This window comes from Rhineura floridana, chromosome 5, assembly GCF_030035675.1.
Source record: "Rhineura floridana isolate rRhiFlo1 chromosome 5, rRhiFlo1.hap2, whole genome shotgun sequence".
In the NCBI taxonomy this organism is placed as follows: domain Eukaryota; kingdom Metazoa; phylum Chordata; class Lepidosauria; order Squamata; family Rhineuridae; genus Rhineura; species Rhineura floridana.
Genome location: NC_084484.1, coordinates 79,465,920 through 79,490,158, shown reverse-complemented (window position 1 = coordinate 79,490,158; position 24,239 = coordinate 79,465,920). Strand labels below are relative to the sequence as shown.

The 24,239-nt window shown below is 44.2% G+C and overlaps 1 protein-coding gene across 4 annotated transcripts in view; it reads right to left on the bottom strand.

The window, feature by feature from the left end:
* The window catches only part of MBTPS2 (membrane bound transcription factor peptidase, site 2), a 129,936-nt gene that overhangs the window by 21,340 nt on the left and 84,357 nt on the right, over positions 1–24,239 (bottom strand). Inside the window, exons 1-4 of one of the 4 annotated variants that reach the window (XM_061627289.1) lie at positions 13,836–13,963; positions 9,200–9,348; positions 8,238–8,376; positions 7,283–7,386 (exon numbers count right to left, since the gene is read on the bottom strand). In XM_061627289.1, coding sequence (XP_061483273.1) covers positions 7,283–7,386; positions 8,238–8,376; positions 9,200–9,276 — 320 coding nt within the window. In that variant the 5' untranslated portion in view covers positions 9,277–9,348; positions 13,836–13,963. Of the gene's footprint in view, positions 1–7,282; positions 7,387–8,237; positions 8,377–9,199; positions 9,349–11,180; positions 11,370–13,712; positions 13,735–13,835; positions 13,964–24,239 lie in introns of those variants that run through there. The other 3 variants (XM_061627291.1, XM_061627288.1, XM_061627290.1) reach the window with 3 other exon arrangements.

The window sequence follows — 24,239 nt, the reverse complement described above, 5'->3', positions numbered from 1 at the left end:
GAAGAACTCTCAGAACCACTGTCTATTATCTTTGCAAAATCGTGGAGGACTGGTGAAGTGCCGGATGACTGGAGGACAGCTAATGTTGTCCCTATCTTCAACAAGGGCAAGAAGGATGAACCGGGGAACTACAGACCAGTCAGCCTAACATCAATCCGTGGAAAAACTCTGGAGCAGATTATAAAGCAGTCAATCTGTAAGCACCTTGAAAACAATGCAGTGATTTACTAGGAGCCAACACGGATTTATGAAGAACAAATCCTGCCAAACTAATCTCATCTCATTTTTTGATCGGGTAACCTCCCTTGCAGACTGTGGGAATGCTCTGGACATAATATATCTCGACTTCAGCAAAGCTTTTGACAAAGTGCCCCATGATATTCTGATTAGCAAGCTAGCTAAAAGTGGGCTGGATGGAAAACTATCAGGTGGATCCACAGCTGGCTCCAGAATCGTACTCAAAGAGTACTTATCAATGGTTCCTTCTCAAACTGGGCAGAAGTAATGAGTGGGGTGCCACAGGGCTCGGTCCTGGGCCCAGTGCTCTTCAACATTTTTATTAACGACTTGGATGAGGAGGTACAGAGCATGCTTATCAAATTTGCAGGTGATACAAAATTGGTGGGCATAGCTAATACCGTGGAAGATAGAAACAAAATTCAAAGGGACCTTGATAGGCTGGAGCATTGGGCTGAAAACAACAGAATGAAATTCAACAGGGATAAATGCAAAGTTCTACACTTAGGAAAAAGAAACCGAATGCCCAGTTATAAGATGGGGGATACTTGGCTCAGCCATACGACGTGTGAGAAGGATCTTGGAATTGTTGCTGATCACAAGCTGAATATGAGCCAACAGTGTGATGTGGCTGCAAAAAAGGCAAATGCTATATTAGGCTGCATTAACAGAAGTATAGTTTCCAAATCACGTGAAGTATTAGTTCCCCTCTATTCAGCACTGGTTAGGTCTCATCTTGAATACTGTGTTCAGTTCTGGTCTCCGCACTTCAAGCAGGATGTAGACAAATTGGAACAGGTTCAGAGGAGGGCAACAAGGATGATCAGGGGACTAGAAACCAAGCCCTATGAGGAGAGACTGAAAGAACTGGGCATGTTTAGTCTGGAGAAGAGAAGACTGAGGGGAGATATGATAGCACTCTTCAAGTACATAAAAGGTTGTCACACAGAGGGCCGAGATCTCTTCTCAATCGTCCCAGAGTGCAGGACATGGAATAATGGGCTCAAGTTGCAGGAAGCCAGATTTCAACTGGAGATCAGGAAAAAAGTCCTAACTGTTAGAGCCATATGACAATGGAACCAATTACCTAGAGAGGTAGTGGGCTCTCCAACACTGGAGGCATTCAAGAGGCAGCTGGACAGCCATCTGTCGGGAATGCTTTGATTTGGATTCCTGCATTGAGCAGGGGGTTGGACTTCATGGCCTTATAGGCCCCTTCCAACTCTACTATTCTATGATTCTATGAATAAGGAGGCTGCCTGGAACCTGAGAGTTAAGTGGTGTGATTGAAGGAGACTAATGAAGGAAGGAGAAGATCCATTATTCTGTCAGTAATGAATCACAGAACCAGAGGCCTAACAATAGAAGCACCTCCTGTCCTATCAGGCTCAGAGCAGGAATAGAAAGGTTAAAAAACTGGTTCAGTTCGAGGACGTGGACAAGGTGCTTGGACAGGTTCGTGCGACCACTTCGGTACTGGATCCTTGCCCCTCTTGGCTAATTAAAACTAGCAAGGAAGGAACAGTTGGCTGGGCCAAGGAAGTGATTAATGCCTCTTTACGAGAGGGAGTGGTCCCTGGCTGTCTGAAAGAGGCGGCAGTGAGACCACTCCTGAAAAAACCTTCCTTGGACCCAGAGGATGTCAGCAGCTACAGACCAGTAGCCAATGTTCCGTTCCTGGGCAAGATCCTGGAACGTGTGGTTGCTGACCAGCTCCAGGCGCTATTGGATGAAACCGATTATCTAGATCCATTTCAATCGGGTTTCAGGCCTGGTTTCGGCACTGAGACAGCCTTGGTTGCCCTGTATGATGACCTATGTCGGGAGAGAGACAGAGGGAGTGTAACTCTGTTGATTCTCCTTGACCTCTCAGCGGCTTTTGATACCATCGACCATGGTATCCTTCTGGAGAGGCTTGCGGAGTTGGGAGTTGGGGGCACTGCTTGGCAGTGGTTCCGCTCCTACTTAGCGGGTCGTCTCCAGAAGATAGTGCTTGGGGAACATTGCTCGACACCGTGGGTTCTCCAATGTGGGGTCCCGCAGGGTTCGGTTCTGTCTCCCATGCTTTTTAACATTTATATGAAGCCGCTGGGGGCGGTCATCAGGAGTTTTGGAGTGCGTTGTCATCAGTATGCTGATGACACGCAGCTCTACTTCTCCTTTACATCTTCTTCAGGTGAGGCAGTCGACATGCTGAACCGTTGCCTGGCTGCGACAATGGACTGGATGAGAACTAACAAACTGAGACTCAATCCTGACAAGACTGAGATGCTGTTGGTGGATGGTTTCTCTGATCGGATGGTGGATATATACCCTGTCCTGGATGGGGTTACACTCCCCCTAAAGGAACAGGTGCGTAGTCTGGGAGTCATCTTAGACTCTTCCCTCACACTTGAGGCTCATGTAGCCTGGGTGGCCCGGAATGCGTTCTACCAACTTCGGTTGGTAGCCCAGCTACGTCCCTATCTGAGTAAGGAGGACCTCTCATCAGTGGTACATGCTATGGTAACCTCGCGTCTGGACTACTGCAATGCGCTTTACGTAGGGCTACCTTTGAAGACGATTCGGAAGCTACAGCTAGTGCAAAATGCGGCGGCCAGACTGCTAACAAGAACTAAGCAGTCTGAGCATATAACACCTGTGCTAGCCCGTTTGCACTGGCTTCCAATATGCTTCCGGGCCAGATTCAAAGTGTTGGTACTTACCTATAAAGCCTTATACGGCGCGGGACCACGATATCTGTCGGAACGCCTCTCCCGATATGAACCAGCCCGTACACTACGGTCTACTACGGAGGCCCTCCTCCGGGTTCCAACTCATAGGGAAGCCCGGAGAGTGGTGACAAGATCTAGGGCCTTCTCAGTGGTGGCCCCCTAACTATGGAATGGTCTACTCGAGGAGGTGCGCCTGGCGCCGACACTATCATCTTTTCGGCGCCAGGTTAAAACCTTTCTCTTCTCTGAGGCATTTTAATTCCTGTTAATTCTAAATTATTATATTTTGATTTTAGATTGTACAGTTTTGTGTACAGTTTTGTGTTATTTTTATTGTATTTTTAATGTTCACCGCCCAGAGAGCTGTTGCTAGTCGGGCGGTATATAAGCTTAATTAAATAAAAATAAATAAATAAATAAATAAAGGGGGGAACCATCCAAAGCTGGCTCTGCAGAGCTAGGTAGGTCTCACACAGGCAACCCTTCACTGCAGCCATTCACACAACAACATCTCTCTCATTTGCCTCCTGAAGCTTCAGGACCTACAAGGACCAACTGATGTTAACTACAGTGGAGATCTGCTGATGCAGCTTTCCACAAGAAGGACATGCCAGGTAAGGGGAATGCGGCCCAGACATGTAATGGGTGTGCCTTGTTCCGGTCCTTCTCACACCCGCAGGGTTGTCGGTTGTCCTATCAGCCAACTCTCGGATCTCCAGGTGCTGCTTTTAAATGCCAGGTCGGTACAAAATAAATCCTCCCTCGTCCATGATTTGATTGTGGATGAGCCAGCCGATCTGGCATGTATAACCGAGACCTGGGTGGGTGAGCAGGGAGGAGTTAGTCTCTCTCAGCTTTGCCCACCAGGGTACTTGGTTCAGCATCATGATAGATCCGAGGGTCGGGGAGGTGGGGTCGCTGTGGTCTATAAAGAGTTCCATCTCACTCATCAAGCACCATGTCCATGCAGTTACTGGTCTGGAGTGTTTGCACCTAGTATTGGGTCAGAGGGACAGACTGGGAATCTTGTTGGTGTACCGCCCACCTTGCTGCCCAACGGCTTCCCTAACTGAGCTGACGGAAGTGGTCTCGGAGGTGCTGTTGAGATCCCCCAGACTATTGGTACTGGGAGATCTCAACATCCACGCTGAGGCTACTTTATCTGGGGCGGCTCAGGACTTCATGGCTTCCATGACAACCATGGGGCTGTCTCAATGTATCAGCGGCCCCACACATGTGTCGGGGCATACTCTAGATCTTGTCTTTCCAACTGGACATGGGGATAGTGATCTGGATGTGGGGAGTTTTACATCTCTCCCGTTGTCATGGACAGATCACCGCTTGCTGAAGTTTAGACTTACAGTGGCTTTTCCCCTCTGCAAGGGTGGGGGACCTATTAAAATGGTCCGCCCCTGGAGACTAATGAATCCTGAAGGTTTTCAAAGGGCTCTGGGGGATTTTCCGGCTGATAAGACTGGCGCTCCTGTCGAAGCCCTGGCTGAACTGTGGAATGCGGAGATGACTCGGGCTGTTGATACGATCGCTCCTGCGCGCCCTCTCCTATGTAGAGCTCATACAGCTCCGTGGTATACCCCGGAGCTGAGAGCGATGAAACAAGATAGGAGACGGCTTGAGCGGAAGTGGAGACGAACCCCCGATGGATGCAATCATGTGCTGGTAAGTGTTTCCACTAAGCAGTATTTGGAAGCGGTGAGGGTGGCGAAAAAACAATATTTCGCTGCCACTATTAAGGCATCTCTTTCCCGCCCAGTGGAGCTTTCAGAGTTGTCCGAGGATTACTCTATACTTGCCCTCAGGACACGGTAGGGTTATCGATGGTCCGCTGCAATGAGTTTGCTGGACACTTCCAGAATAAGATCTTATGCATCCGCCGGGACTTAGACTCCCAGTTTATAGCAGATGATTTGAGTGAGGCGTCCGGAGCGCAGTCTTGTCATGTTTTACTGGATGAGTTTCAGTTGGTTCAGCTCGAGGACGTGGACAAGGTGCTTGGACAGGTACGTGCAACCACATTGGTACTAGATCCTTGCCCCTCTTGGCTAATAAAAGCTAGCAGGGATGGAACATCTGGTTGGGCCAGGGAAGTGATAAATGCCTCTTTACGAGAGGGAGTGGTCCCGGGCTGTCTGAAGGAGGCAGCAGTAAGACCACTCCTGAAAAAACCTTCCTTGGACCCAGAAAATTTCAACAGCTACAGACCAGTAGCAAATGTTCCATTCCTGGGCAAGATCTTGGAACGAGTGGTTGCTGGCCAGCTCCAGGCGCTATTGGATGAAACTGATTATCTAGATCCGTTTCAATCGGGGTTTCGGCCTGGTTTCGGCACTGAGACAGCCTTGGTTGCCCTGTATGATGACCTATGTCGGGAGAGGGACGGAGGGAGTGTAACTCTGTTGATCCTCCTTGATCTCTCGGCGGCTTTTGATACCATCGACCATGGTATCCTTCTGGAGAGGCTTGCAGAGTTGGGAGTCGGGGGTACTGTTTGGCAGTGGTTCCGCTCCTACTTAGTGGGTCGTCTCCAGAGGGTTGTGCTTGGGGAACATTGCTCGACACTGTGGGCTCTGCAATGTGGAGTCCCGCAGGGTTCGGTTCTGTCTCCCATGCTTTTCAACATCTATATGAAGCCGTTGAGTGCAGTCATCAGGAGCTATGGAGTGCATTGCCACCAGTACGCTGATGACACACAGCTCTATTTCTCCTTTTCATCCTCCTCAGGTGAGGCTGTCGATGTGCTGAACTGTTGCCTGACTGCGATAATGGACTGGATGAGAGCTAACAAACTGAGGCTCAATCCAGACAAGACTGAGATGCTGCTGATGAACGGTTTCCCGGATCGGATGGTGGATATACACCCTGTCCTGGATGGGGTTACACTCCCCCTAAAGGACCGGGTTCGTAGTCTGGGGGTTCTTTTAGATCCTTCCCTGTCACTTGAGGCCCAAGTGGCATCGGTGGCACGGAATGCTTTCTACCAGCTTCAGCTGGTAGCCCAGCTACGTCCCTATCTGAGCAGGAAGGACCTAACATCAGTCGTACATGCTCTGGTAACCTCACGACTGGACTACTGCAATGCGCTGTACGTAGGGCTGCCTTTGAAGACAGTTCGGAAACTACAGCTTGTCCAAAATGCGGCAGCCAGATTAATAACGGGGACCAGGCGGTCGGAACACATAACACCTGTTCTGGCTCGCTTGCACTGGCTGCCAATATGCTTCCGGGCTAGATTCAAAGTGCTGATTTTGACCTATAAAGCCCTATACGGCACAGGACCACAATACCTATCGGAACGCCTCTCCCGATATGAACCTGCTCGTACACTACGCTCCACATCGAAGGCCCTCCTCCGAGTTCCGTCTCATAGGGAGGCTCGGAGGACGGTGACAAGATCTAGGGCCTTCTCAGTGGTGGCCCCTGAACTGTGGAACAGTCTCCCCGAAGAGGTGTGTATGGCGCCGACACTGCTCTCCTTTCGGCGCCAGGTTAAGACTTGCCTCTTTGCTATGGCGTTTTAATATGTAACTCGTTTTAGTTTTAAATTTTGTTGTAATTGTTTTTGATTTCTTGTTTTATATATGTTTATGCTGTATTTATTATGAGATCTGAGACGTTTTGTATTTTTATATTCTGTTGTTCACCGCCCAGAGAGCTAATGCTAGTCAGGCGGTATATAAATCTAATAAAATAAATAAAATAAATAATAAATAAGAGTCCCATGCGAGATCTGTACACAGATGAAGAGGCAAGGCCATTGCTCCCATCACAGCCTCCTCCAGGGTTTGCACCAAGGACTTCAGAAAGAGAATTAGTTCTAATAAGCAGTACTTATGCAGCAGACCAACCTTTCCCAATCTTTGGATCCCCGGATATTACTGAACTACAACTCTCATCAGCTCCAGCCAGCAAGGCCAATGGTCAGGAATCATGGGAACTGTAGTCCAGCAACATCTGAGGACCAAAAGGCTGTGGTAGATGTCAGAAGAGAAGGATTGACTGAACCAAAACAAAGCACAAAAAACAGGGAATTCAGCATGCTGAAGTTTGAGAAGCAGCCAGCCTGATGCAGATTCGAGCAACAGCAAAGTACCTAGTGCTCAAGGCAGCAAGTGATGCAACAATACGTGTCATAACTACGTGTGCATCAAAGATTGAGGATCTCCATCAACTCATCCCCTTGCTAATTCTAAAAAAAAAACCACCCCTAAATGCTCTCTATAAGCCCACATGCTATCATATTCACCTGTAATTAAATCCTCTGGCTTATAAAGCTTTTCTCATCACAAAGTTAAGAAAAAAGTGGATTGTATTACCGAATAGCTGCCACCCCATGGCCAACTTCATGTATGACACCACTGATCAGGATTGCTGTGAAGAAATAGGACAGCTGGCTGATGGGAAGATTTACACCAGGCACCTGTTTCCAAAGACACAAAAAGACACATGACAGCAAATGTGACAAAAACAGGCTCTTATGCCCCACCCTTCTCTTCAAGGAGCTCAGAGAAGCTTAGAAGGAAATAATTCCACTTTTATCCTCACAACAATCCTGTGAGGTAGGTTAGGTGGATATATAGTGAAAAGACTCCGTGTCAGTTGCATGAGTCCAGGACTCCCTGTTCCAGTTCCACCACTTTATCCATAACACCACACTGGCTCTGATGTTACATAATTGGATCTCTCTAGAAGGCTACTACAGGAACAGTAGGATAATAATAATATACATCCCAGCTTTTTCAAGTTAGTTCCCTACCCTAAACAGAACTGTATTATCCTAAAGTTCCAGGCTGCAGGAAAGACTGGGCAGAGTAGATGGTATTGCTTTAGCCTACCAGCTACCTTCACAGTGTTGCTTGTGGTTTGCGAAAAGAATGGTGTTCTTCATCATTTCCAAGCAGGCCTCACTCATAAAACCCAAGAAGGTACTTTCCTTGAGCCAAGTGGCAATTCCACACAGCCTAAGAAATTCTTATTTCACCTGTGAAACATATCCTGGTAGAAGACATGCTTGCAAAAAAAAATTAACTTCTATGGTGTGTCACTCCTTGTTGTGATGATAAATAAGACAATATATGGAGTGTATCTTGAATTCCTACCACCACCACCACCAGTAAGCTTACAGTGCAATTCTATACATGTCTACTCTATGTTTTCAGCTATTCTAAGCTACCTTGAACCTGGGAAAGGTGACCTAAATGCCTTCTCTGGGGGTATTGGTTTAAGATTATATTCCATTATTTAAAGTGTAAGTAGAGAAATAAAACTCACCACAACTTGCAGCATCTGATCATTCTGGCTTATAGGAGCTTCACTTAGCATCTGAGAGAGTGTCTGCATCAGTGTTTTCCCAAGGAGAATAACAGAACCAAACATAGCAGCTATGCCAAAAACCATTCCGACGCTAAACCTAAAACAAAGGTGTAAATACTGTCATAATATATTCTTAGTCGTGCACTGCTATATTTTTACTCCTTTTTGCTGGGAAGGGCCAAGCCCCATTAAGAACACGCTTGAGAACGGAATACCTGCTTCCATCCTCAGCATCAGATGTCAACACCATCTCCAAGACCAACCTGGCAAATCTGGACAGCAAATTCATTATTTAGCCACATAGCTTTTTTAGCCCAAGGGCCACATTTCCTCCTGGACAACCTTCCAAGGACCAGATACCACTGGTGGGAAAGGCCACAAAGCCAGAGACAAAAATAGGCAAAGCAATCCACGTGAATTTTACCTTTATACACAGTAGTCTAAGGTTTTTTTCACACTCACACATCCCTCTCTGTCCTCCATTTTGGCAAGCAAGAAGCATTATCACAGTTCAAGGATACATTCTAGCCAGACAAAAACACTCAAGCAAGGTGTAAAACAGAGCTGGTGACAGATGTGGCTCAGAATAGTGTGTGGCCTACAGAGAGTCCCAAAGACCAGATACAGAGGCCTGGAATTGCAACATTGGGTCCCCATGCCTGAGGTTCCCAATCCCCCATTTCACAAGATAACTGCTTTATCACCCCTAAGTCTCCCACACCAGGAGTGTACAATTATTGTATGTGACATAGGCCATATGAAAAGGCTATTCAGGCCTAAAACAAAAGGCTATTCTATGTAGCTATACAATATTGTGTAAGCAATCTATCTCAGAACGGTAATTGCTATTACCAGCAGGATACAAAAGAATTTCCAGCAATTGTCCCACAAATGCCTGAATTATAATTTTGAAACAATACCATAGAAAAAGAAGTCTGGGCTTCCATCTTCCCCAGTTGTAAAACATGCGGTTGAAAAGAGCTGTCTGCCATCGCATGTGGAACGGAGAGATGGTTACACCATAGTACGAGAGCCAGTCTTCGTAAGATGTCTTCAAGGAGGAAGATGACTGTAGGAGAAGGAAATGCACTGTGACAAAGAAGGTATTTCTGGAGTATTTCAGGTTAGGGCACTGCCTGTACACACACCTCTAAAGGCAGTCTTCGTATTTTCTTTTGTGCCATTTCCCCCTCTACTCTCCTTGCATTTCCTAGCCCTGTTGTGTTTTTCCCCTGTAACTAGCCCGTTCTTTGGATCAGGATTTTAAAAAGGGACAGCTGTGTACTGTTACAGCATATGCACAGAGGCAGGTGTACAATCTTACACACCATTAGTTTTCCTGGAGTACTTACAAGAAAAGGAAAAGGGAGCTGCCATCTCTGGCTTAGTTCCAACATAGGCATTCAAGAGGCAGCTGGATAGCCACCTGTCAGGTATGCTTTAATCTGGATTCCTGCACTGAGCAGGGGGTTGGACTTGATGCCCTTATAGGCCCCTTTCAACTCTATATTTTACAGAGAGCACATTCTCTCATGTGCCTCATTGGTAGCATTAGGACATCACTTTAAACCACAGTTAAACTTAATTTCAGTGTACTGCTGCACAGGATGAAAATCAGGACACTTTTTTCCTCCTGGACTGTGGGCAGTGCAGGGCTTGAGGTGTTTCCCCAAAACAAATCACAAGTGGTAAGCCAAAAACCAATCTTAGTTGGAACTCATTGTTTCCCTCTCTCTTGAAGCAGCCTCGTTTGCCAACCTGTGCACCAGGACGCTGCACATTCACCTTTAAACCATGGTTAAGCTTAACTATGGTTTAGCAAGGTTGCCAACATGGTCTCTCCAGACGGTCAGACTATAACTCCCTTCAGCCCCAGCTAGCAAGACCAATGGTCAGGGATGATGGAAATTGCAGTCCAACATCTGGAAGGCACCACATTGTTATCCCTGGTTTAATGTGAATACAAAGCAGGCTGCTGTGTCCTCTAAGATATAGTGAAGGTGCAAAGAATACCGAAATAGCTGGGCCTGTAATGTCACCCAAAAGAATCTCTAAAAACCTGAACGGTCGATCGGTACAAAGGAGCAAACCAGTGGAAAAGCACATGCTCAAAATTATGAGCTGCTACAGTCCAAGAGTGAATGGCAAATAACAGAATGTGTTACTAGTATCATGTTACAAACAATAGAGTCTTTGGTTTAGTTCTGCATACCAGTAACCTAAGCCCTATTCAGACAGAGAGTAGGACATCTGTATATCTCTACTACACACCTAGGCCCTCAACACGCTTAGCAAATCATGTGATCTGTACCCTTCAAACAAAACACACAGTGTATAGGCCATGCATAGGCCCCTTGTGCAGATGTGCTATCTCCAAACACTGGGTGCAAACAGGAAATAGATCCTGCTACCAATATACAGATTCCCCCACTCCATGTGAAGAGAAGAATGGAGGACACGGGGTCCACCTATGGGAAATGGAGTGTAAGACTTGGACAGCCAGTGTTGTTTCTCCTGTGCCTTTAAAAGCTGCAGGACAGGCAAGCGCTGAACACCTGCACCTGCTGAATTTCTGTCTGTTCTACTTGTCGCTGTTGGAAACCGTTATACGACGGGGAAGCAACCCGTTCGCCGTCTACTTTCTAGGAGCTCCCGCATTAGACGCCCCCTACTGACGGTGCGTCTGTACGGAAGCATACTGTGTGCGTGCAAAATGTAGCGATGAATGCACGTTTCAAAAAATCGGTGGAGATACCACTGTATCTTGCACTAGTCTTCTTGTGTCACCACCTACCCAGCTACCTCTTTCTCTATCCTCAAGCAAGTTAACTATTGCTCATCCGTTTCTAATAAATTCCTTCCTTCTCTACCGACCGAGAGCGGGAAAAGTACCCATCTCACCTTCAGTACAGTGTCGGCCAGGTATATGGCACACCAACCCCCCATCACGCAAACTACCACGGGCATCGGGATCATATCACCAGCAAAAATGACACAAAACTAGCAAAACGGACCAAGCCAAAGATTTCTCTTTACAATCCGGAACGCAATGTTGGCCGGAACCACCGCGAACCAACCACATTGCTTCTGTAGGAGACTTCCGGAAAAAGCACCCGGAAAAAGCGTAGCGCGAGTCGCGCATTGTCGCGAACATTTGTCCTAAACCATTGTCTGGCATGACTTCGGGTCCCCATTTGCCGTTTGTAGAATTCTCTGTGCGATGGAAATACTAACGAATATGTTCAAAACCTCAAAGCAAAGATTCTTTGGATGTAGATTTTGAAATAATAATGGCCCTCTTTTAAAAAAAACAGGGTAAAAGGAAAATTACATAAGAGTTTTGTGGTTTTTTTGCTTCATACGTTTTGCTTCTTGTGCTTTTAAAAGACGCGAAATAAAAGTGAAACAAGGGGGGGGGAGCTTTGACTTACATTACGTACTTTTCTCCCTATCTATGTTTAATGATAGAGAAGTTAACTCACAGGTAGCTTTTTGTTGCAATGCTTTGAACGTCTCATATGTTCCAGAGTTTATTCTACATTTTTTGCCTACTGCACAAACAGCCAGCACACTAGTCAAATAATTAGTCCAATAATATACTATTAATATAAGGCTATGATTTTAAAGAAACCAATATTTGTCTTCGTTTTCTAATTATTTTTATCTTTACTCATCTATTTCTTTTTTAGAAGCTGCCTACCTCCTTATTAAATCCTATATGCCCAACTGTGTAAAAACTTACTTCACACTGCACAAGTTTTTTGACACTGCACAAAGTGCATCTAGCTGCAACTTACAATAAACTCTGATACTTTCGAAGTATGATAGCCCCCCCCAAGCAGAAAATAAACTATGTAGTATCTATGCTGCTGTATACTGTACACGTGGATATCATCAAATGGTCAATATAGGAATCAAATTGATTATATAATTGGTAGCAGAAGATGGAGAAGTTTCATACTTTCTGTGACAACAAGACCAGGAGCAGACTGCGGTACAGATCATGAACTGGTCATATCGAAAATCAGAGTAAAACTAAAGAACAACAACAAAGCAATCATAATGCCAAAATACAATTTAAATAACATTCCGGAAGAATATAAAGGATCAAACAAGGAACAGATTTGAGGCTTTAAACTTAGTTGACAGAGAACCAGAAGAACTATAGAATAAAGTCAGAGACATTATCAAGGAAGAATGCAAAAAGGCAATACCTCTCATTAAAAAGAGAGAAAGAACTCAGTGGATGACTGAAGAAACTCTTAAAAAGGTTAAAGAAAGAAAGAAAGCAAAAGCAAAAGGAGACAGAAACAAAGTTAGAACCCTAAATGCAACAATACAGCGACTAGTACGTAGGGACAAAGAGAACTATTACAATAGTTATTGTATAGAAATAGAAGAGGACAACAAAAAGGGCAGATGTTGAAATTTTAGAATGTGAGGTGAAAGCTGCTCTTAAAATTCTTGGAAGAAACAAATCCCCAGGAACAGATGGCATACCAATAGAGTTGCTACAAGCTACTGAAACTGAATCTGTCCAAATTTTGACAAAAATTTGTCAACAAATATGGAAAACTAAACAACGGCCCACAGACTGGAAGCGTTCCATATACATCCCAATTCCAAAGAATGGGGATACCAGGGAATGCAGTAATTATCAAACTATTGCCTTAATATGCCATGCAAGTAGAGTAATACTCAAGATTCTACAACAAAGGCTCTTACCATATATGGAGTGAGAAATGCCAGACGTCCAAGCTGGGCTTAGAAAGGGAAGAGGTACCAGAGATTATATCGCAAACATACGTTGGATAATGGAACAGACCAAGGAATTTCAGAAGGAAATCACCCTGTGCTTTATAGATTACAGCAAAGCCCTTGATTGTGTAGTAGATCATGAAAAACTATGGAATGCTTTAAAAGAAATGGAGTTGCCACAGCATCTGATTGTCCTGATGCGCAACCTATACTCTGGACAAGAGGTAAGGACAGAATATGGAGAAACCAATTGGTTCCCTGTTGGAAAGGGTGTGAGACAGGGGTGTATTTTATCACCCTACTTGTTTGATCTACAAGCTGAACATATCATACGGAAAACAGGATCAGACCAAGATGAAGGTGGTGTGAAAATTGGAGGGAGAAATATCAATAATTTAAGATATGCAGACATACCATACTACTAGCAGAAACCAGTAATGATTTGAAGCGAATGCTGATGACAGTTAAAGAGCTCAGCACAAAAGCAGGACTGCAGCTGAACATCAAGAAAACTAAAGTAATGACAACAGAAGATTTATGTAACTTTAAAGTTGACAGTGAGGACATTGAACTTGTCAAGGATTATCAATACCTGGGCACAGTCATTAACTAAAATGGAGACCACAGACACATAATAACAACAGTATCTATGTTAAGAGGTGGAGCTGGACTTACGACTTTTGCATGTCTTTAAACGTTGTGTGACAGACACAAATGCAACAGGAATAACCTGCCCCGACATAGTTACAGCAGCGGGGAGGCTAAGTGGGGAGGCTATTGTATCTGCTAAATTTTTACCTGTTCGGCAGTTTTTGTTTGTTTTAAAGCCAGTCAGTCTGTGATTTCAAGAGAGAAAGGGAAGCAAAAAGGGTTCGGTTGGGAGATGACGCTTCGAGTCTGTAATTCTAACTCTTTTTATTTCATTTTCTACATTGATACCCAGTATTTCCGCCACTCTTGCTACGTAGTTGGAGAATTCTAACGAGGACCCGAAGTGAGGTGTGTGAAGACCTTCTGAGATTGTTTTTATTCATTTTTAAATATCTCTTTGAAAAAATCCCCAGCGTCCCTTTAGCCATTTTAAGAGCGTACCATTGCTACCAGATCAACACAAAAACCAGGCCACCTTCCCTAGTTTCTTTTCCATTTCTTTGAGAGAGGACTTTCGGAACAGCAACGGGAAGCCGAAGTACAGTTTCCAAACCAAAATTACGCTAGTACGCATGCCAATATCTTGATTTTGTTGTGGATTGAGAAATGATTTTACGTTGGGAGCGCTGCAAATCAAAGAGGAATTAATTACCAATTTGACTTACAATAAAAGAAAGTTAACAGGTGTGTTTGTTTAATTAAAGCAACGATTCTTCCAGGCGCTTCCTAAGAATACCGGGAGTAGAGAGCTTTTTTGAACCAGTAACTTGGCCATGTCAATCAAAGTAGGAAATCCAATAAAGTTCCTTCTTTCGTATCTACCCACCTCTGAAACTGATTGGGCCAGAGGACTAGCAGTCTAACTCGTTTTTCTGCGCGCTGATTGGCACAGCCTCAGGCTGACCGGAGAACCATACAGTATTATTCTGGTTTTTATATCCGTGGCTTAACCTGTTTCCAAGGAAACTTAGGAATTGTGGTTTTGTGATGGTATCGACAATTTCGAGGTAGACCAGGGCTTTGACTGAAAAACTACATTTCCCAAGCGTCACGCTTTGGAACACGAAAGGAAATCCGGTGGACCGCCAGATGCCGTTGGACTACAATTCCCATCATTCCTGGTTATTGGCCATGATCGCTGGGGCTGATGGGAATTGGAGTCTAACAACCTCTACTCTATTACAAGAGGCTCGGAATGTTATATGCATGTTTAGTTGGAAACAAGGCTTACTCTGAGGCGGTTTGGTGCAGTGGATAGGAGGATGGACTAGGATGGAATATCCAGGTTCAAATACCCACTCAGTCATGAAGCTCTCTGTGTGAGGATGAAATGGGATGGGGGTGTAGTGTAATAAAGAAATAAAACTGTTCAGTGCGGCTTACTGCTTAGTAACTTTGCTTAGGAATGCAGCCTCACAGCGTAGTCCTATGCGTATTTACGTAGAAGCAAAAGTAGATAGGGCTTACTTCCTCCAGGTGAATGGGTATTAAATTGGAGACTCAGCCTTCATTCAAACATGTCAGATACACCTTTCTTGTGTAATTTTCGCAGTGCTTGGGCTGAAGATTTAATTTACCCTCCCGAAGATTCGTGGTCATATTTTCATTTTCTAAGTCATATATGAAATGTTGTAAAAGTTGGGTCCCTTAGGAGCCAACGTTTGCTTTTTTAAAAATTGACATAACCATCACAAGATGTGCAGAACACCTTTGGAATCTCATGAGAGATGCTGAGTCAGACAGAGATGGAAAGAGCTGGTATTAGAGTTGTGAGAGACATGGGGTGGAGGAGATATAAACAAATGTCAAGTTATACAGTTAGGCTGAAATTCCACACCTGTCTATAAAATCTCTTTGAGGTTGAAGTAAATTATTAGGAATCGCAAAAACAAATGTTAGTGATATGTATGTAGTGGGAAAATATGCTTTAAAATATAGGGCTTTTTTTGTGTGATGGTACTCACTCATGATTCACTAGAAAAGACAATGATGCCAGGAAAAACAGAAGGGAGTAGAAAAAGAGGAAGGCCAAACGAGATGGATTGATTCCATAAAGGAAGCCACAGACCTGAACTTACAAGATCTGAACAGGGTGGTTTATAACAGATGCTGTTGGTGGTCACTGACTTATAGGGTCACCCTAAATTGTAATCGACTTGAAGACACATAACAACTGGTACTGAGGACCGACACCTTTATTTATTTATTTTTGGTTGCCCACGGCAACCATTGGGTGCTGACACCCCCTGCACTTTTATCATTTTTTACCTCATACAGAGTTAAATATAGTCACATTTCACACCAAATACTGTACAATTATAGGCAACCAAGGTTATTACATATACATAAATTTGTTTTGGTTAGAATGTTAAAATATGTGCTAATAATAATAAAGTAGTTTAGTTTCTGGTGACAGAAACTTTTCTGAACTTCAGTCACAAGACAAAGTTATTGCAGTGTTATTTAAAGACAGACCATACTGAAATGCTCTGTTTGCCAGAGTTTGTATAGACACACTGACACTGCAAACAACTATTAACACAGCATTTGTTGACCTTTTCAATCAACTGCTAAAATTTATAACATCAAAATTGTCTTGATTGATTGGATCAAGATTTGTTGCCTTAGTTGATATGCCTTTGAATATGACATTTGAAGAGGATGGCCATTTCCTGTTGTTTATCCCTGAACATTTGGTACTCAATGACACGCCTCTAAATGGAGATTTTATTTAGCTACTATAGTTAACAGGCACTGATACACTTTTCTCTGTGAACATGTCTAATCTTTTGTATATGTAGTGTAGGCGGAACAGAATTACAAGCACTCATGCTTCTTCATGTTATAAAAGTCAGCTCACAGTCCTTTAACAACACTGCTACCCACAGGCCTTAGATACACCCTCAAGGCATTGGCAGCTCCAGACACTAAGTTACCTAAAAATGGAAATAATAAAGTTGCTGTTTAGAGATCTATCTGCCACTGTTTCCTATGCCCTATTTTATTCACTTTTGCCAGAGCAGTACATTTTGGAATAACCCCACTGGAAAGGTGCCTACACTCTAAAAGCTAGAACATATAAGCCGTATTCACATCATACATTTATTCCACTATTATTCCACTTCAAACAGTCATGGCTTCCCCCAAAGAATTCTAGGAAGTGTAGTTTGTGAAGCTTGCTGAGAGTTGTCAGTGTCATGCCTGTTTGATCCCCTTAATTATTTTCCTGGGTCCCTGGTCATAGATAGTTAAATCCTTTGATATTTTTTCATCCCGGAGACCCGGTGATTTTTACAGCCCCAGCTGTATCAGCTTACTGCAAATTGGCACCTCTTTATCAGCAAGAGGGGCCTGGTTCCGTCAAGGCCGTAAAAACTCCTACGGCTTGTTATGGGAAACCAGGAGGGACGGGGCCTGGTACTGTGGGAACATCGTTTCATCATTCCTGTGCTGGAACTGCTAAATTAGTTGATTGCTCCCAGCTGAGGCAAGGATTTTTCTCTATAAGAGAAGGCCTCAGCTCTTGGGCTGTGTTCCACTTGTGGGCACCACCTTGCTTATGGTGATGCTCTGTGGTGGCTCCACTATACTTCCTGACTGGCCGTCCCTGAGGGGAAGGACACTAACTCCTGAGACAGAGCTGAGGCTTGTAAGTACAATTGAGGTAGTTAGTTTTATTATTTTCATTTTTGTGCCAAGAACCTTTATATCTTGTTTGTTATATACCTTGCCCCTTTTGGGTGTTGGTTTTAGGATTTGATTTGCTGCTCCAAATTAATTGTATGTACCTTTTTATCTTTTGTACCCTTTACCCCTTTTCTTATTTTCTTTTTTTAATAAACTTTACTTATTTTAAAGCAACGTGTGTTTATTCCAGAGAAGGGGTTCAGTTACTAAGTTCAGTCCTGGCTGCTTGACCAAACTACCGTGTACTAGAGGAACATTTTCACTTAAGACTTCTGAAGGGGCCAGGAGGGTATTGAGCCTCTGGTCCTGAGAGGCTTGGGTGTTCAGTGGGCTCTGGGGGTCCCTTCACCCCAGAGTGTTTAACCAATAGAAGGGTGGTGGCAGTACTACCGTGCAGGGTTGGTGTAAGCATACACAGCCCTAGCAGACCAGGTTGCTAGGATCAATTGCCCAAGGTTGGGGATTGATTCCTGGGACAGTAAAAGTAGGAGGAGGGGAACTCCCTGCTTTCACTACATGTTGGCAGCGTTTGGGGTCGAAAAAGACTGAACCTATCTCTGGTTAAACATAGTTGTGGAAAAGGTACAATTGGATAAATTACAATTATTAAAGATTCTGGCACAAAGGTTTGTTGTTTTTGGAAAGTCAGGATGGATACAAGATCTAAACAAAAGAAGGCATTAGATCAGGTTTCCACTGAGAGTAGTGATGAGGAACAAACAGAGATGTTACCTCAAGGCAATTTTGAAGCAGCAGGAGGCAGCGCAGAGGGGCTGCCAGTCCAAAGCTTTACTCCGGAGGGAGAACGAGCACCGTCACCGGTACGGGGTCGACGGAGTATGGATAGCCAAGTTAGCCAGAGTGGGGGTGTGCCACCCATGGATATGTGGGCAGAAATGCACAACTTCTTCTCGAAACAGATGGCTCTTATGACTACCCTTGTACAACAACAACAAGCTTTTGCCCCACCAAGCCAAGGACTGAGGTCTGGCAGAGTGTGTTTGGGAGGAGCGGATCCAGCAGATTTTCCGTTTTATCAAGCGGGAGAGGATATCTCCGAGTTTTTTTTAATCTTTGAGCAAGCGTGTGTGGACCAGTCTTTAGACAAAAAATACTGGATGAAAATTCTACGCACTCAAGGAAAGGGAGAGTTAAGAAGTCTAATGTGTAAACTCCCGAGAGAGCTAGCTGATGATTATGAAAACTTTGTAAAATTGGCAACAGCCCAGTTTGCGCTATCCACCAGGGCATGTTACCAAAAGTTTGAGACTTTGACAAAAAAATCAAAAGAGACGTTTTCAGCATTAAGCGCTCGTACTGCTCAAGCTATGGATTTGTGGATTGCAGCTGCAAAAGCTAATACTTTTGAGCAGTTAAGGACTGTGTATACTCTGGAGAAATTTTACAAAATGTTGCCAAGAGAGCTTGCCGCAGCGGTGCGAGGCAAAAAGCCAAAAAGCTTGCAAGAAGCCAGTCATTATGCTGATGAACTAGATTCCTTTCAGGACAAAGAGGAATTGCCTAAAGCATATGTTAAAAAACCAGGCAATTACAAAGGGAATCAACCAGCGGGTGGAGGAAGTGAGTGGAAGAAAAAAACGTGGCCATCTGTAGTTAAGTCGGAGGACAAAGGGGAGAGCTCTGTTCCTGCTGCTGTTCCCGTGCGTCCGCCAGTTTACCAACCGAGTAAAGCAGTTTTGGAGAATTTATGCTTTCTATGTAAACAACCGGGGCACAGAAAGGACCAGTGTTCCCAACTGAGTAAGAAGCAGAATGTGAGTGTCAGCAAAGGGACTAAAATAGCGGTAGTACAGAGAGCCCGTGATTATGAAGAACCAGGAGGGCAGTCATCTCCAGAAATTTCCCGTTGGTCGTCTTCGGATTCTAATTCCGACCAGGACTGGGAGTTTTCAGCTCCTAGTACTGAGAATAGTCCCATCACCCAAAGGAAAGGAAGTAAACAGACTCCTGCGGTGAGTGTTATTCAACCGGGAGAAAAGAAGGGGGGTGGAAGGAAAAAGCCAACCCAGGAACTACTCCAAAGCGGGAAGGGAGAGAAGGAACGACTCCCTGCAGACAACGTTAACTATTCCTGTTTGCCTGGCCAGATTGCTTGGTCCAACAAAATGTTTAAAGAGACTATTTTTGTGAATTTTGTTAAGTTAACGGCCTTTCGCGATTCGGGCAGTGAGGCATCGAGTTTATCTCGCCATTTAATTCCGCCTGAATTAATTTTACCAGGGATTAAAGCGTCAGTACATGTTTATGGGATGTCTAATAAACTTTGTGATGTGGCTGATGTTTGGATTTCATATAAAAACTGGTCGGGAAAACATAGAGTATTAATTCATGATTACTCTGACCAGTTTTTTGATTTCCTGTTGGGGAATGATATTGCCTATGCACATTATTTACATAATCAGAAGGCTGGAGATGTGAATGTAAATGTTTTAACTAGAAGTGCAGTTAAGAAATTAGAGCGCGAACCTGATATTGAAATTTTACCACTAGATGGTGCTGTGACACGAGAAGTTGATGATTTAAACCAGCCGCTGCCAAACAGAGCTGGGAATAGGGATGCTGTTGAATCTCCTGAGGAAGAGTTGAAATTAAATTCTGTTCGTTCTAAGGCGTTTAGGGAAGCTCTCCTACAAGATGAAAGTTTGCAAAAATGTAGGGAAGCTGCAGACAATGCTCCCTTGAAATTGTCTAAATCTGTGACCGTAAGATTCTATTGGAAAAATGGGTTGTTATACAGAGAGCATGTGCCGCAGGGTGCATCTGTGGATTGGAAACCTGTTAAACAACTGGTAGTTCCATCAGCGCATAGGCTGGAAGTGTTACAATTGGCTCATGATGCTATCAGTGGAGGCCATTTGGGAATAAAAAGAACTTTAGCACGAGTAACTCGTTGCTTTTATTGGCCCCAGATTGCAAAAGGGGTGCAGGATTTTTGTAAAAGCTGTTTAACCTGTCAGTTAGTAGGACATGCTAGGGATCACCCTAAAATGCCTATGCAAGTTTCTGAGATCATAGCAGAACCATTTGCCCGGGTCGCAGTGGATATTCTTGGTCCACTGAATGTGACGCCTAGTGGGAAGAAATTTATTTTGACTTATATAGATTATGCAACACGATTTGCTGAAGCAGTAGCTCTAAGCAGCATTACTGCCACGGCTATTTCAAAGGCTCTATTAGAAATTTTTTCTCGGTGGGGATGCCCAAAAGTTATCTTATCAGATCAAGGCCCAGGTTTTGTAGCTAAACTCACTAAAAAGCTATGGGAGATTGCTGGGATAGAACATGTGATGTCTGTGCCTGGACAGCATGAATCCAATGGACTTTGTGAACGTCTGAACCTGACTCTAGGAAGAATGTTAAGGGCACATGCTGTAAAACATTCAGGTAACTGGGATGTGGCCTTGCCGTTTCTTATGTTTGCCTATAGAGATACCCCCCAGGCCAGTTTAAAATCTTCTCCAAATCAGTTGGTATTTGGCAGGGATATTACAGGTCCCCTGTCTTTGTTAAGGGCAGATTGGGAAGGAAAGATGGAATTCTCTTCTGTACCAGTAACCACATATTTACAAAACTTGCGTGAGACCCTAAAGGATGCATTGGAGACTGCCCATGAGAATTTAGCAGAAGCCCAGCAACAGCAAAAGGCTTATTATGATTCTCATACCAAGGCACGTCGTTTTGCAGTGGGTTCTGAGGTGCTGGTGTTAAAACCACAATCAGGATCTAAGTTGTCAGTAGCCTGGACTGGGCCTATGCTGGTTAAGGCACAACTGAGTGATACCAATTACTTATTGGCCTATCCTGATTCAAAAAAGAAACCAAGGGTTTACCATATTAATACCCTTAAGCAATTTTGGTCTAGGGCAAAGCTGGTTTTGGCCTGCACTAGGGCGAAAGAGCAGGAAGAAGGGTTTGTGGACCTAGTGGCAGAAAGTCAACAAGAAGGGGGTATTGATGAGGTTTTTTTTTCTGATAACTTGGAATATGAACAATGTTCACAACTACGCCAAGTTTTGGTAGATTTTCAATCTTTGTTTTCTAGTAAGCCAGGAAAAACACATTTGGCAAAACATTCTATTTTGACAGGTGATCATCCACCAATGCAGTCCTCCCCTTATAGGGTAACTGGGCCACATGCTAAAGCGGTGGAAAAAGAAATACAGGCCATGTTAGACTTAGGGGTTATTGAACCTTCTGTTAGCCCCTGGTCTTCCCCCATTGTGCTGGTAGCCAAGAAGGATGTTAATGAAATTCGTTTTTGTGTGGATTACAGGAAATTAAATTCAATCACCCAAGTGGATCCATACCCCTTACCCAGGATGGACCATCTGATTGAAAGGTTGGGGGCTGCTAAGTTCATCACCACCTTGGACCTAACTAAGGGTTACTGGCAAGTACCCCTAGATGAAGATGCTGTCTTGAAATCTGCCTTTGTTACCCATATGGGCTTGTATCAATTTAAAATGATGAGTTTTGGGCTTAGGAATGCTCCTAGTACGTTCATGAGATTAATAAATTCTGTCCTGAATGGTTTAGGAGATTACGCCTGCGCCTATCTTGATGATATCGCGGTGTATAGTGGGGATTGGGAATCCCATGTGAAACACTTAAGAACTGTATTTCAAAGGCTGCAGGATGCAGGACTTACCATTAAAGCCCAGAAGTGCCAATTTGGGTTGGGAGAGGTTTCCTATTTAGGCCATAGGGTGGGTAGTGGCTGTTTGAAACCTTTGGATGCCAAAATTGAAGCAATTACTAATTGGCCAATACCTCAAACCAAGAAACAAGTTCAGTCATTCTTGGGGCTTGCTGGTTACTATCGGCGTTTCACTCCCCACTTCAGTAGTCTTGCCACTCCTTTGACTAATTTGTGTAAGAAATGCAAACCAGCACGAGTGGTGTGGTCGTCCGATTGCCAACAGGCCTTTGAGGCTTTAAAGGCTGCATTAATAAATTACCCTGTTTTAAAAGCCCCAGACTTTGCTGAACCCTTTGTGGTACAGACTGATGCTAGTAATTTTGGTTTGGGTGCTGTACTCTTGCAGAAGGATACGGTTGGAGAACTCCACCCTGTAGCCTATCTGAGTAAAAAGCTAATAGAGCGAGAGCGCCATCTAGCGACCATTGAGAAGGAGTGTCTTGCTATAGTTTGGGCCCTGGAGAAATTAAGGCCGTATCTTTGGGGACGTCACTTCCAATTGCAAACGGATCACTCTCCCCTGTGCTGGTTGTCCAGAATGAAGAATTCAAACCAAAAACTATTGAGGTGGGCTCTGTTATTACAAGATTTTGATTTTACCATGAATCATGTGGCTGGGAAGAATAATAAAGCCGCCGATGCTCTATCTCGTATGTATCATTTAGATGATTAATGCTGATCTTGTGATTTGTAGCTGATCTTGCCATGTTATGCCTGAAATTCTTTTTAATAAATGTATAATTTAGTTTGTATTTTAAGGTGATAATCTTTTTTGATGTCTTCTAGAGCGATGATATCAAAGGTGTTCAACCTTTGATGTCATCTTCCTCGAAAGGGGGCGTGTCATGCCTGTTTGATCCCCTTAATTATTTTCCTGGGTCCCTGGTCATAGATAGTTAAATCCTTTGATATTTTTTCATCCCGGAGACCCGGTGATTTTTACAGCCCCAGCTGTATCAGCTTACTGCAAATTGGCACCTCTTTATCAGCAAGAGGGGCCTGGTTCCGTCAAGGCCGTAAAAACTCCTACGGCTTGTTATGGGAAACCAGGAGGGACGGGGCCTGGTACTGTGGGAACATCGTTTCATCATTCCTGTGCTGGAACTGCTAAATTAGTTGATTGCTCCCAGCTGAGGCAAGGATTTTTCTCTATAAGAGAAGGCCTCAGCTCTTGGGCTGTGTTCCACTTGTGGGCACCACCTTGCTTATGGTGATGCTCTGCGGTGGCTCCACTATACTTCCTGACTGGCCGTCCCTGAGGGGAAGGACACTAACTCCTGAGACAGAGCTGAGGCTTGTAAGTACAATTGAGGCAGTTAGTTTTATTATTTTCATTTTTGTGCCAAGAACCTTTATATCTTGTTTGTTATATACCTTGCCCCTTTTGGGTGTTGGTTTTAGGATTTGATTTGCTGCTCCAAATTAATTGTATGTACCTTTTTATCTTTTGTACCCTTTACCCCTTTTCTTATTTTCTTTTTTTAATAAACTTTACTTATTTTAAAGTAACGTGTGTTTATTCCAGAGAAGGGGTTCAGTTACTAAGTTCAGTCCTGGCTGCTTGACCAAACTACCGTGTACTAGAGGAACATTTTCACTTAAGACTTCTGAAGGGGCCAGGAGGGTATTGAGCCTCTGGTCCTGAGAGGCTTGGGTGTTCAGTGGGCTCTGGGGGTCCCTTCACCCCAGAGTGTTTAACCAATAGAAGGGTGGTGGCAGTACTACCGTGCAGGGTTGGTGTAAGCATACACAGCCCTAGCAGACCAGGTTGCTAGGATCAATTGCCCAAGGTTGGGGATTGATTCCTGGGACAGTAAAAGTAGGAGGAGGGGAACTCCCTGCTTTCACTACAGTCAGGAGACCCCTATTCCCTTCATAAAGCTACAATTCTGAGTTCTGACTGTTAAACCATTCTAGCCATTTGTTTAGTAGGCATGGAGACTGCTCAGAAAAATTCTGCCTCTGAATAAGTGTGAGTTTTTTTGGCTCAGTGCTTTGGTATGCCAAGCACACTTGTGATGACCCCCCCAAAAAAGGTCTCTGGAGGACAAAGTGATCCCATCTTTCCATTGCAAATCTAATTGGGGTCCATATGCATCCCAAAGTTAGCCGGTGTGAATTTTTTCCGGGTCTGCATGAGAGTT